The sequence below is a fragment of the Sinohyriopsis cumingii genome, chromosome 13, assembly GCF_028554795.1.
Source record: "Sinohyriopsis cumingii isolate HCF-2022 chromosome 13, ASM2855479v2, whole genome shotgun sequence".
Taxonomy (NCBI): domain Eukaryota; kingdom Metazoa; phylum Mollusca; class Bivalvia; order Unionida; family Unionidae; genus Sinohyriopsis; species Sinohyriopsis cumingii.
The window spans coordinates 1,733,417-1,747,764 of NC_142973.1; the positions used below are offsets into that span (position 1 = coordinate 1,733,417).

The 14,348-nt window shown below is 35.5% G+C and overlaps 1 protein-coding gene across 2 annotated transcripts in view; it reads right to left on the bottom strand.

Moving 5' to 3' along the window:
- Positions 1–9,643: 9,643 nt before the first annotated feature.
- Positions 9,644–14,348, bottom strand: part of LOC149784842 (inactive serine/threonine-protein kinase ULK4-like) — a 132,543-nt gene continuing 127,838 nt past the window's right edge. For both annotated transcript variants that reach the window (XM_089978407.1, XM_089978406.1), the window contains exons 31-32: positions 13,707–13,795; positions 9,644–13,083 (exon numbers count right to left, since the gene is read on the bottom strand). In XM_089978407.1, the coding sequence (XP_089834533.1) occupies positions 13,014–13,083; positions 13,707–13,795 (159 nt within the window). In that variant the 3' untranslated portion in view covers positions 9,644–13,013. The remainder of the gene's footprint in view (positions 13,084–13,706; positions 13,796–14,348) is intronic.

Below are 14,348 nucleotides of genomic sequence, written 5' to 3' on the forward strand. Positions count from 1 at the left end.
AAACTCAATCTTAATATGACCATCCTTAGCACGGATATGGCCATCCTTAACACAAGACTGTAGCCGTATTTGATGTCAGATCGGCACCATTTTCACTAAGGACGAACTAGTCGGCTTACGATGCCTTCTGTTGAAAATGACCATCCATTGAGGAAAAGTAGCAATTCAAAAATTTTCAAAACGAACATATTTCATATCCCAGCTACATCATTTTCATGTAGGCCCAAACTAAACATTGGGATGAATGTATGTGACAACATGCCATCGCAAAAGCTTTTCTGATGAATGACCAGTTGAGCTATAACAACAACAACAACAACAACAGCTATTGGTCAGAAAGCTCATTTTCTCCTGATTCCAGCAAGGTACTTTCATCTCAGGATGGCACAATTAGATAACTTTACATTGCAAGTAACTATTCTGTCATTATATGATTGACATTTGCTCGCAACTCGTATTTGCGCTGATAGTATATCATTGGCTGATTTTTAAAGAGGAAATAGTATATCATTGGCTGATTTTTAAAGTGGAAATAGTATATCATTGGCTGATTTTTAAAGAGGAAATGCTTTCATTCTCATTCACAGATTGTCATTTATTTACCTATGAAAATGTCTGCATTCCATCTAGATTTGCTTATAAGTCCAAATGTAAAGAGCAGCAACTCAGATCTGCTATCCCATAATGCATCACCAGATCTAGGTCTATGTTGTTCGTTCTACTAATTGCTCCATACAAACTGCATAGACCCAGCTAATCCAATGTATCATGTCATAACATATTTGGATACATTCAGTTTGCAGTTATAGTCGACTTACAAGCAAGTAAATGTGGTAATTTATTATGCATGTGACAGTTTTTAGATGTCATGCTTACATAACTTTAATTGCAAATACCCTTTTCTTCAACATATTTCTTTCTCATTACACACACACACACACACACACACACACACACACACATATATATATATATATATATATATATATATATATATATATATATATATATATATATATATATATATATATATATATATATATATACATACATACATACATACATACATCTTCAATGATTTTCAGAGGTCTGTGATTAATCCTGCAGGACTAACTGCATTCATTGTTTTCTTTGACAAAAGCCTTTCTTGTTCATATATTTGGTGAAAGCTAAATTACTATTTATCTCTGTAACTTTTTATGGGCCGGTAGTATATCAGATATAGAATTGATTGTCCTTTGTGGGAATAGGAAAAACTTGTTATCACATTCTCAACCAATCACGCAAGTGGACTTTGTTCCGAATTAAGACACAACTTGTAAAGTCACTCTAAAACTGACGATTAAATCAGAAAGCAAATCGAATAGTGCAGGTCCAAGTCCAATGCTTTATGCATGTCATATTTCGCTTGGTTTATATTTCATTATATTGCTGGAGGGAGACATTTAAAATAGTGGAGGGGCTGGGACATTGCGAATTAAGAAATTCATCAAAACCATAAATTTGGGTCATCCGCTGATTTATGTAAACTAATTCCTTTGGCCAGCCTGTCTTTAGTAAACCTGAATACTTATCTACAGGCAGGTGGATTACTTGCATAAACCGAAATCTAAACAGTGTCACCGCAGGGTTACTATTTCAGTAATTGTTCTGCATCTTTGCTAGCCTAGGTTCCGATGTGCTAACCCTATCTATACTGTAGTAAATTTAGAGTATGTGCACTTGGTTGTAGTGTCCCGTTTTAAGCAATTCTTAGATTTGTGTGATTACTTGTTTGATTATTGGAATTCGGCGCCATGGAAATATTCCTGGCCCGAACTAATGAGCTAATGAATAGGAGCAAACGTCACGGAGTGAAGTGTTAGTGCGTTTTCATGATGTCCCGGTTCACTAGTAGTGAATTCCGACCAAAACCGAATGAATGTCCCTGTCGAAAAATAGTACATATTAAAATCTAGTGGTATACATTGGTAGCGTGACTGCAAGGACAGTACTTACGGTATTAAACCGGTAAATTACACAAGGGAATAAATAAAAAGGGACTTGACAGACACCCTTTATGTCGCCTTGTGGGCGAATATGGTGCAGTTATATCGGCGAAATGTGCCTGGAAAGCATACATTGACTGGCCTAAGGTGGCGGAGTTAAAATAGTTCTCATTGTTAGGGAGTACTCATATATGTTCTAAGGCGTGAACGGTTGGTGGTACGGAAACATAATGAAGCCAAAACACGCAGATGTACGGTTGCTAGATAGTTGGCAGTTTGGTTTATCTGTGGTCTAGCATTAATTAGAGGAAAATTTAGGTATAGAATGGACACGTCGGGCTTTCTGATTTACAACTGAGGTTGTATGGAAGTCTTTGGAAAGTCGGGGAAACTTATGACTTCTAGCGAGAATCGCGCCAGGGTTTGACAACCGCTCGGTCAAGTAAATACCCGTGTGCGTGTAACAATACGTTAGTGGATCATACAGATATTTCAGAGCTCTGACCTAGTGACATCTATTGGATTTCATGAGTTGTATCCCTTAGTATGTAATGCCAACTAACCAAAAGCGTGTAACAGCGGTGCTTTGTACGTCGTCTGAAAATGATGGAAGGAATTGATTTTAAAAGGATACTTTGTAAGTTTAACATCGAAATTATACTATATACCAGACACGCAATTACGTGTGTATTTAAGGGAAAGGATTATTTGTACATACACGGGCCGGCTATAAAAAAATTGTTTATTTATGAGTCCATTCCAGTTGTGTGCTCCATTTGGTCTCGATCTTGTAGGAACAGTGTTCAAATCTGAACAACTTGACTCTGATTGGATGCAGTGGCTTGTCGTCGCCGCATCGAATGAAATTCACAGACCCGAAGCACCGAAATATCTGAACGATCTGCCAAAGTGCCAAATGGCATCAATGCCTTTTGCTTCACTTTGTAGTTGTAATCAATGTAAATACCCTATTTGCTCACTGCTTTGATCCCTGCATATGATCTTCCAGCTTCTTCCCTTCCATCTAACTTATTTTTCTTGGGGTTTGTTTGTTTAAGCATATCAATTAATATACCTTATACAGTTCAAGAACTGCTTGTTACTTTCCTATCAACCTTAATAGAGCACACGTATCACAACCATCGATATTTTCTTTGTTATTCCTAAAATCTTGCAATCAAAATCTGAGGTCTGTGCCATCTTCTACACCACAAGCACTGGGTATTCCTTTAATTTGGGGGCCCCTAGTGGCCGAGTCGTCTAAGGCCCCTAGTGGCCGAGTTGTCTAAGGTCCCAGGTGGCCGAGTTGTCTAAGGCCCCATGTGGCCGAGTTGTCTAAGGCACTCGCTTTACAGATCATTGACATCTCACCTCTGTCTGTGTAGGTTTGATTCGCAGTTTGAGAAAGTTTCGAGACTTGAATTGCAAGTCCAATGCTCTAATACATTAACTCAATGCTCTAATACATTAATGCAATGCTCTAATACATTAAAGCAATGCTCTATTACATTAACTCAATGCTCTAATACATTAATACAATGTTCTAATACATTAATACAATGCTCTAATACATTAACTCAGTGCTCTAATACATTAACTCAATGCTCTAATACATTAATACAATGCTTTAATACATTAACTCAATGCTCTAATACATTAATGCAATGCTCTAATACATTAATGCAATGCTCTAATACATTAAAGGATTTGAAAACAAAACAATCTGACTAGGAAGGATCTATGGTAAAAGTAATGCCAGAATCTCTCCGATGTTATATCGTTGGAAAATAATCAATATTACACGACGAACTTCAACAAATTAATATAAACTTAACACTAGCATATTGTGCTGTATGGATCAAACATTCATGCATTCCTCCTGTTGTCCAACCTAAATAATTCCCAAACTGTACTTATCTATCACCTGCTGTCAGTCAAATTGTTTTTTATTAGAATTTTCAAAATTCCATTGGATTGGAAATCAATCTTGTCCCAAACAAGATGCGCTCCATCATGTAATTAAACATGTGGTCTTAAACCTGTCTAAGAAGACACCTGCTCAAAGCCTAATTCACCTGGACAATTTGTTATTTGTGACATGTATAAATTCCATACTTCATAATTTCATTAATTTTGATCATCATGGCATAATATTTTCATTACTGTGTATACTCACATGTAAGTTGAGTTCAACTGCAAACTGCACCGGCCCAGATCTACCGACGCATAATGCGCCGGCATATCTGGGTCTGTGCAGTTTGTTAGGAGTTAAGGGCATAACAACATAGACCCTGATCTGCAGGCGAATACGGCCGATCAGGATCTTTGTTGTTTTCAGTCCAGGACTCGACATATGAGTATATATAGTATCAACCACAAATAAATATATAATGAAGTGGGACAATTTTTGAAAAAAAACTTTAGTTTACGGATAATTGTATGATAATTATAAGGAGTTATGTTACTTCTGGCGGCCTGTCAACAACCATATTGTCAGATGTCACTCAAGCCTTAAAGCGTGCCAGTACATATAGACCACCAACCAATGGTATTGCTCGTACAGGTGTGAGCTTCACGTGTTTTTATAGGCACATTGGCAGCTTGATGGATTTTTAGGCCTAATATCCGTCACCTATCTAACTGCTGCTATCTATCCTTCACAAATTCTGTTTTTCATGAAATTTTCTGTATGCAGCAACCATTACCACAAATTCGAGCTGTAAAGTGTCAGCATAAAATACTTTGATTTGTGTCCGACACAAATGAGTATGGCGTTGCTATAACTGCTCTGGCAATAGAGCTAAATAGAACCCTGAGATTTTTACATTGTCATTATTATGATATTTCAGAATTATTGGGAGTTTTGTATGACAGTAAAAAGAAACCAATTTTTTTTAGTAAAATATGTTGTTTCAAACATAATTTCCCCATCTTACTCCCTTATCAGAGTTACTAATACATCGCAAACTAGCCCCCCCCCCCCCCGCCGGCTGAAAATTATTAGCTAAAATGCTATAAGTTATCTGCCCACGACACATATTTGTCTGTTAGAGTAATCTCCCCAAGATAACGTCTTCCCCGTTCTAACGCGATTCGCTATAATGAGATTCCGGATACAACGCGGCAGCGCTATCAACCCCACAATCAAATTTATAAAAATCAAAATTAAAAAAAAAAATTTTCGACGTATATGAGCTGAAACCTTTACTTCAAAAACTATTCTACTTGATTTGAACATTACTAGAACCTAATTTTACACAGCCACTATTGTATTCAGGCAAGGTAACACTATTCCTAACAGGCTATTAACGCCCGAAATTACCCATGTCTCTAATAAGCCAGAATTGTCATTGGTCCGTCTCTAAAGTACATATGACTGCCGAATGTTCCCTTAGCACTAAAGCCACTCCAGAACATTAGTGACCTGATCTCTGCAAACACAGATCACTCGTTATACAGAAGACCAGCTCATTGTCTAACATGTAAATTGCCATGTGGATGGCAACAGATCACATAACTTGACGCCGCTCTCAGTAATCTGTTGCAGCGCTTCCTAGATGAGACAGATGTTCATTTGCATAATGTGGCTACAGTACAAATAAGGTCTATCCAAACAATTAAGCTCCACTTTACAGTGAAATCAGATTTAAAAGTGAGTTCAGTCTTAAAAGTATTTACGAGTGAATTAAGACACTTAATCTCAGAATAAAGACCTCCAAAAAAGTAAAGCTTTTTTGTGAATAGGATTGGGATTTTAAGGGAGGATACTGGAGAGGCTAAAGCTGTGAAACATTTTAATTCATGTGACTTTATTTCACACTGGATCACAATTGATGCAAGACTGATGCTGACATCATCCAGTTCTTGATAGACGCCGAAAGAGAAAAGTTAGATCCGATCAACAGGAAGTAGGATCTACTATCAACACTAACTTGAAGGGACTGAAGTGGCTATCAAATCAGGACATTGATCGCTTGAGAATTATGCACCTCGGAAATATCGTTGACTTTGCTATAATAATAATAATAATAATAATAATGACTTTGTATAGCGCCTAATCTTTAGAAACTCTAAGCGCTTTACAACATTAGACAACACCTATAGCATAAAAAACATATATAATGATATTATTACAGAAAACAAACACCATGAAATTAGAAAACATAAAAACATGCTGTAAATATTTAAGGTAGGGAACATTATTAGGTCTTTAAGTTTGTTCTTGCAGTCGAAATAAGTGAGTTTTAAGAGCACTCTATAACACACACACACACACACACACACCCTCCAAGGAAAACAAAAGAGCAAAGCAAAACAGGAACGACCCCGATCCGGTCTGAAACAACCTAAACTCCCGAAATACTTCTAGTATGAAATGCACAGCATGCAAGTGAATAGTGTTTATTCTATTAGGATTAGTACTTTTTGTGAACGAAAATGTGTTTGCTTCGATTTCAAATGGAATACATACATGTATGTAAAATTGTTATTCTTTTCTGTTAATCCGTGTCCTGGAATCGCTAAAAATGTGATGCACATGATGTGACGTCACGGAGTCGCTAATAATCATATGTAGCTGAAATTCTGAACTGAAAACGAGACATTTTATTGATAATTTTTTTACTTGGCATTATTCACTGCACTTGTTACAGACAGACGTTCGCTTATTTCATTGCAAAATATGTGTAGAAATGGTAATTATGTGATTGTGAGCACCTAATTAAAACAGAATTAAGTTTTTAACGTCAGGCTAATTTGGCCTCAAGAGCATCCTAAATGCAATCATTTTTTCTTTGCAAGTGATTACAACTATTTAATCACTTGATGACAAACAATAACTGGCAATTTTATTTATTAAAACGAGGTTTTTATATATTTAAAAAAAAATAAACTAGTAAATGTACACTATATTTGGATGGCATTTTGTTTACCCTGCCCAACACACAAGTAGACTCCAATTTTTGACCATTTTCGCTATACCGCTGTTCGGTACATTATGCGGTTGGCAGTTATGGACCCCGACTTCAGCGTTATAACGGGAAAGGTGTACCAAGATCGGCGCCCAATTCCGCAAATTATTAAGTTATTCATTAAACGGATGCACGCTGTCTATATGGGTGTAACTGTAGAGAGGCTTGGAGGGTGTATGTGTATCAAGACTGGGTATTACTGAAGAAATATGTTACTAGAAAACAAATTGGTTTCTTCTTCAAAAACGTTACCTGATCATAACATCTTAGGACAATAAGTAAGAGGTGGAAGGAAATACACCACCTTACCCAGGAAAGACCATCTCTGGTCCAGTAAGGTATGTGAAACAGCTTCTAGATAATCCGAATGGAGAACAGAATGGCGAAAATTTTCCTTCCCGCAAATCCAGCTACGGCTAAAGGTCCGACCAGATGAAGCTGAGCTTTTAGGATGAAAGACCTATGAGATAAAATCTTGAGCTGTGGACTTGAAATTCCATCCCACAGCATGGATCATAAATGAGCGGTGTCGCTCACAATGTTTACGGCGACTACCATAACTTCGTGAAAAGCGATGCGAAGCAAATTCATTTGGTTTGGAGTTGTTTTCCAACATACGGAATTAATAACACACTTTACATAGGACGAAAGTGTATGTGCTGATACGTCGTCCTTTCTTTCCGTAAGGGTGGATTGCCCTATATAAACAAGGAAGCCACAAATATATGATTTCAATGTTCGTTCCTGCTTGAGACATACTATATGTTTACTTGAGTGTTGAGCTTCATACCTAGATAACAAAAATCTTGAGATGGTATGAGATCCGATATGTCATTGTTGACAAGGAATCTGGGGTTGAGAAGAGGAGTAACAAAAGTTATATGTCATGCTCTAAGATATAAATCACGTGATGATTTTGTAGAATGTAGTCTTTGTATGCATTGGCATTGGCCATAGTATGGTGGAGTGCTCTGTTTAAGATGTGGGTTATTCTTGAAACAGACTCCTACGCATGTTCTGTGATTTGGGGTGGTCAAAGATAAACTGTGTTCTGCCTGTTGAAAGACTGCCAAAGATTCTAGATCTAACATCAAGCCCATCATCACGACGTTTCACACCAACTACTTTGTGTCATTACAAGGCTTCCAACCCATCCATACAGAGGACTGCTTTAACATCACCAAAAATGTGATAGCTCGGTCGACTGTTGGGTATCCAAAATGGTAAACTGTTAAGTGTGTGACTTGTAGAACCGTTGACTAAAGCTCGAGGAAGGTGTCTGCGAGAAAAAGTCGGTTGACACCTAAAACCTGTAGCTGACAATTTAAACAGCCCAGAATGTTAGTAACTCAACCAGACTGTGGAAGTAATTGAAAATATATTTTTTCTTTAGTCAATAATCAACTGATGCCAGAATTGCACACCAGGCCGATGTTATAGAGGGAGGAGGACAAAAGTGGCAGAAGGCAGAAAACTTCCATTTACACACATAAGGCTGAGTCATAGTAAGATCTAATAATGATGAGAGGACGTTCATATTCTTTGGAAAAAGGTGGTGAAGCCAGCTTCTCTTGTGCTACCTACGAAGTAACTGGAAAAGAATGTCAAGGATGGTGGTACTATACACGCAGCATGTCATGAATCAGATGTGTGACTACCAAGCTGTCTCTAAGTATATATACTTGATTGTTCATTAGTACACAAAATACATGCACTTAAAAACTCACTGAAGCCTCATTATTAATACTTATGAAGTGGACACTATAATAGCAACTGTACGACAATGTTACCTTTAGGATGATGGCTTATAAAAGGTAAAATCAGCAGAGCATCACATATGAAGTGGACACTAGGACTAGATTAATATAGAAAACTTATATCTGTGTACCCGACTGTAGTGGAAATTATACAGCAATATTATACGAATTTTGTATATCACACACCAGACCTGCACCTATAAAACTGTGGCAATGTGATGGGACACCATCATGAAATGTGCAGGTATGTACCAAGGGTACCCAAGTGTGTGAGGATGGTAAAGTTATGGCCCTAAAAAAGCCATAAACTTTGTTGCCAAAGAAAGAAAGAAAGAAAGAAAGAACAGTAATTTAAAGATGGAGTGTAGTTCCCTTCAAAGAGAACACTCTTCAAACTTACTTTTAGGAAGAAAACGCCCAAAATGCTTATTTGCTGATTGTGAGGCCTCTCTGTATGTAGAAAGTGTGCTACTTGGCACATGGGGAAGCAATAACTAATGAATTCACTGCATTTGGCAAAAATCCCTGTATCAAGTGAAGATCACTCTAACTGCCACCTAGATGGGCAGATCACTGCTAGCTTTTTGGCTATAAAGGTTTAGTCTGTGAGGGCTGGAATTGAGAGGTAGTAGTAGTTCTCGTATGGTACTATGATCAAGTAGCATATTTGAAGAAGTGTGTGTGTGTGATGATGTAGTAAAAAGGACACAAAATATATCTATATTTTCAAAACTGAACACTAGTGAATAGTCTCATTCTTAAAATAGCTGAGGAAGTCCTCAAATTTAAGGATATATTTCATTTCTTCAGTTATAAGAAAAATTCTTTTCAAGGTAATTCAAGATATTTTACCTTGATACGCAATTTGTCTTCTATTCTGAGAGGTTAAAAGACTTAGGGTAGAAAGTAGTGGAAGCCAAACATAAAATGCAAAAAATCATTGTATTTTTTATTTCAATGATTCTTTTTACAAAAACATAGACACTGATAGACAACAGGTAGAAATGACAATGATATTTATGCTGGATGGATCGTCTCACATCAATACCTAGAAAAAAGACACAATGAATTCAAACACAAGTTTTGGATATTTTTAAAAATATCCTACAGACATGCTATCATGTGTTTTAAGATTTTTTTATTGATTTTCCTTGAAAATGCTAAAATCTCATTTGCATATCAGATTTTTTATAAATATTTACTTTAATTACTGCTTTATTACACATAAATATGCATGCATACATGTTCTACACATAAAGATTACAGCCTCCTCAAGGTGTAAACTGCAACATTTCATTCATGTTCAGTTCACAGTCCAATTCTACCCCCTTCCCATGCAAACAGTCTGAATAGACACTAATTTGCAAATCTTTATATTTTATACCAAAAAATATCCTTTATTCTAAATATTTTTGATTATACATCTTTCCAGAATACAAATTTTGTTCAAATACCATACAAGGTACAAAACTTACAACATTCAGCAAATAAACTCACTGATTCCATATCTCAAATTTACTTTTGAAAAAGTCAATACATGCTTGATACATTTCCAATACATGTGTCTTATAAAAAGTAAATAAATACTTGATAGATTTTCACTGCATGAGAATCTAACGTTTCCTTTTATTGAAACTCTTGGCTATGGAAAACTGACAATTTCTAAACCCTCAAATTCAATAGAAAATATATTTTCATTTGCTAGATGATGTTTGCTTAGTAAGATCAAAATAACTGGTTCCATTTTTATGTCCCTTTTTAAAATTTCCAATTTGTTTCAAATTTCAGATGTTACTACAAAAATACTAACAAAGTGCTGTTCAAAAATAAAAATACACAGGTTTATTTTCTCAAGTGCAAGAATACAGTCTGTGACTTTTGACACAATAACACTTTTAAAATATTCAAAATTACTTGTTTTCTTGAAAGAATCAAGGGTACTGTAAGATGATATGGTGGAATTGCTTGAGAACTCATTCATGGTACATATCTTCTTAACCTCGATACTCCTATATTTCATCATTAACAGAAGAAACAATGGTATCCTTTTGGGGGTGCAAGATGTGGGAGTGCACTGATGTAATCTAGACATTTAAGCAAAGTTTTTGGAAATAAAGAGTTAAACAATGAATTTTGAATTTGCATAGAAAATTTGCACTTTGTTTTTTTCAGAAACCGCTTTACAAAATATGCATGCCACATACATTAATCATAAATAAATATAATGGAGAGGAAACGCTGACATTAGAAAATCATTAAATCTTAATTTAAAATAGGAATGGCAAAAAATATACACTGCTTTTCAAAAGTACAGTATTATAGCTAACCTAAGTTACAAGACTGATTCCTTGCTGCTAATTTTAACCTAAAAATATATTTCATTTGCCTATTTTTTATACTTTAAAATTTAAAAAAAAGGTTAACTAGGAGTAAAGGTTAACTAAAGGTTAACTAGGAGTAAAGTAAAGTTTAACTCAATGTTAACTAAGAGTAAAGTTTAACTAAAGGTTAACTAGGAGTAAATGGTAACTAAAGGTTAACTAGGAGTAAAGTTTAACTCAATGTTAACTAAGAGTAAAGTTTAACTAAAGGTTAACTAGGAGTAAATGGTAACTAAAGGTTAACTAGGAGTAAAGGGTAATTAAAGGTTAGCTAGGAGTAAAGTAAAGTTTAACTAAAGCTTAACTAGGAGTAAAGGGTAACTAAAGGTTAACTAGGAGTACCAGCAAGAGGTCTTTTAACTGGCATTATCATTATCATACGTTCACAAAATATATAATGGAGGAGAAAAGTTTAGGTTTCTTTTGTTATTGATTTTAACATAAATCAGGAAAGGTACTGAATACAAGCTGACTTCAAACACAAACACTCTACAGTGCACTTCAACTCACCACTTAGGTGACCACATTAGCTCTTTAGCTCAAGGGCAAATAGTACAAATGAATCATGACATCAACACTTCTGTAAACACAGGGAATGCAGACATTCACAATTGTGACTCAACTGCACTGACAAAGGAAAATGAGTGCAATGTTCATCCTATCTACCAATATAATCTTAATTATTGCCTTATATTAAATATCTTTATCTTGTATGGTATGGTTCATGCTGTTTAATAAAAATTTGCTAAGAAATATTCCAACTGAAAATGTTTTTCATCTCAATGAAGTCAAATCTTCATCAATATTATGATATATACTTGCTTATCAGTATTAGTCCTACTGCAAACACCATAGACCCTTATCTGTCATTGTATAATACACTAGCAAATCAGGGTCGAAGTTGCTTGTTTTACTTGTTATTTCTTACAAACTAGAGACCCAGATCTGCCCACACATTATGTGATGGCAGATCTGGATCTATGAAGTTTGCAATTAGACAGGATTTATAAGCATGTATATACCATATTTTCAGTTTTTCTCATTAATGAAAATAAAGTCAGTAGTTTAACCTTTTGGTACTTTGGTACCATTCATGAACTACAAGAGACATTTGCAATGACTGGGTTGATTATCGCCACTATACCTGTATTATTAAGTCAAAGGTTCCATTTTTAGAATTTATTTGGCAGGAACATGGTAGGGTTGTGCACTACAAGTTCTCTTTACATTTGTATAACATTATTGCTGGGCTTGCCTAAATTTGCTTTTCTATTATTGAGTCGACTGAATCACAATGAAGCAAAGGCATAACTTCCATCATTTCACAAAAGGTGCTCATTCAGTTTGCAGATAGGTCTATTCACCCCTGACATGCCTATGACCTTACCGTCAACCAACCACTGAGAACCTCATTGCATACAAAAATGGAACATGCTTCAGTAAGTGTTGTCATACCTGTCTTGACAATTTACAGAAGATTTCAGTGTTACCTAAAAATTGCAATGTATATAACCTTGCATATACCATAACGCCCACAGACTGCATATGAACATCACGTAAAAAAATTTTTTTATGATCAATGGATTGTTATTACTATATAAAATAAATCTGATGAAAACAAGCCATTCTTTTTAACAAAAACTATGAATAAAGAACAAAATTAAACTATAGCAATTATGAGTACTTTTCTTTCTTACTCCCAGATGAACTTCCACCTTGAAAAATGGCCCTACTACACAGGCCTATTGTTAGAGGCAACCTATCTTGAGCAACCACTTCTTGTAAGCAGAAGAGTTATTTTCTCAAGACAGCTTGTGGTGTATTTGCAATATGTGGCATTTCAAGGAAAGAGAGGTAAGTCTTGCTGATCACAACTTGGCATAACAGAGTTAATTATTTCTCTTGAGAAAAGACAAATCACTTCATGTGCCCTGTGTGTTTCAGTATTTCTGCTGCCAATGATGTCAGAGATACATCAGCATGTGAACTGAAAATAAAAAAGAATACTTCATTTTTGTAATTAAAAGGTAGAAAAGTTATTCATTTCACCTCACATATCAGAATCTTATGTAATAACCTGACTGGATAAAAAAAAAGTTTTTTTACAAAGTCTGAAAATAATGCAAAATTAATTCATTTCATTGACTCTGTTAGCACCACATCAACTTCTATTTAGTGCCTGGCAAAGGAAGTATAGTCTCTTGCCCAGAAACACACCAGTACAGTTGATCTGAGCATAATTGATCTGAATACAGTTGACCCAAGTACAGTTGATCTGAGTACATTTGATCTGAGTACAGTTGATATGTGTACAGTTGACCCGAGTACAGTTGATCTGAGTACAGTTGATCTGAGCTAGTCTAGCAGGGGTTGAAACCTGTGCAATATTTTCGACAACAAATTTCTACAAATGACCATCTGAAAGACTGGACAATTATGATTATTATGACAACAAAGAAGACTCACATCAACAGTGATAAAAATGATCGAAACTTGGACATGGGTAAAGAAACCTTACGTACTACTTAAGGACAAGAAATTTTTCTTTCTGAAAAAGTTTGATATTTAAAAAGGTGACAAACTTTATTAACATATATGATTCATTCTTACCTGGCAGTTTTCACCAAGTTTTGGATAGTCTTAGCCAAACCTTCTCCCTGTTGCCTCATGGAGTCGGAATGAACTTTGTCAGTTGTGACCTGAAAAAAGAAGAGAACCAATCAGCAGGTGGCCTTCTGAGAGAAATTTTACATCAAGAACATATTTACATTTCAGTTCTAATTATTATTGGTTTAGTAAATAAAAATCCAGAAAAAATTAATGTTCAGTCTAACCATTATGTGACATTCAATATGGGTCTGTGCAGTTTGCAGTTGGACTCTTCTTATAAGCAAGTAAATATAGTAACCATTCTTGAGAGGGGTAGAGTTTAGTTTGTGGTGGGGTGGGGATAGAAATATGTAAGGCAAATCTTCTATGACTGTGATCTTGACCCTATTGTGAAAGAGGCAAGCGAGCATCTCACAAGATGAATTGTCTAACCTTAATAATTCACCCTAAGCATGAAAAATATCCATCAAGAGGTTTAATAAATACAAACAAAACTGTAACAACAATTTTCAATGACTCAGACCTTGAATCCAAGGTGAAACGGGCAAATGAGCATTTCGTTAAATGAACTTAGTGTCATAATGATTGATCCCAAGTATGAACAAGATCCATCAAGGAGTTTAGGAAATAAAAATAAATGAA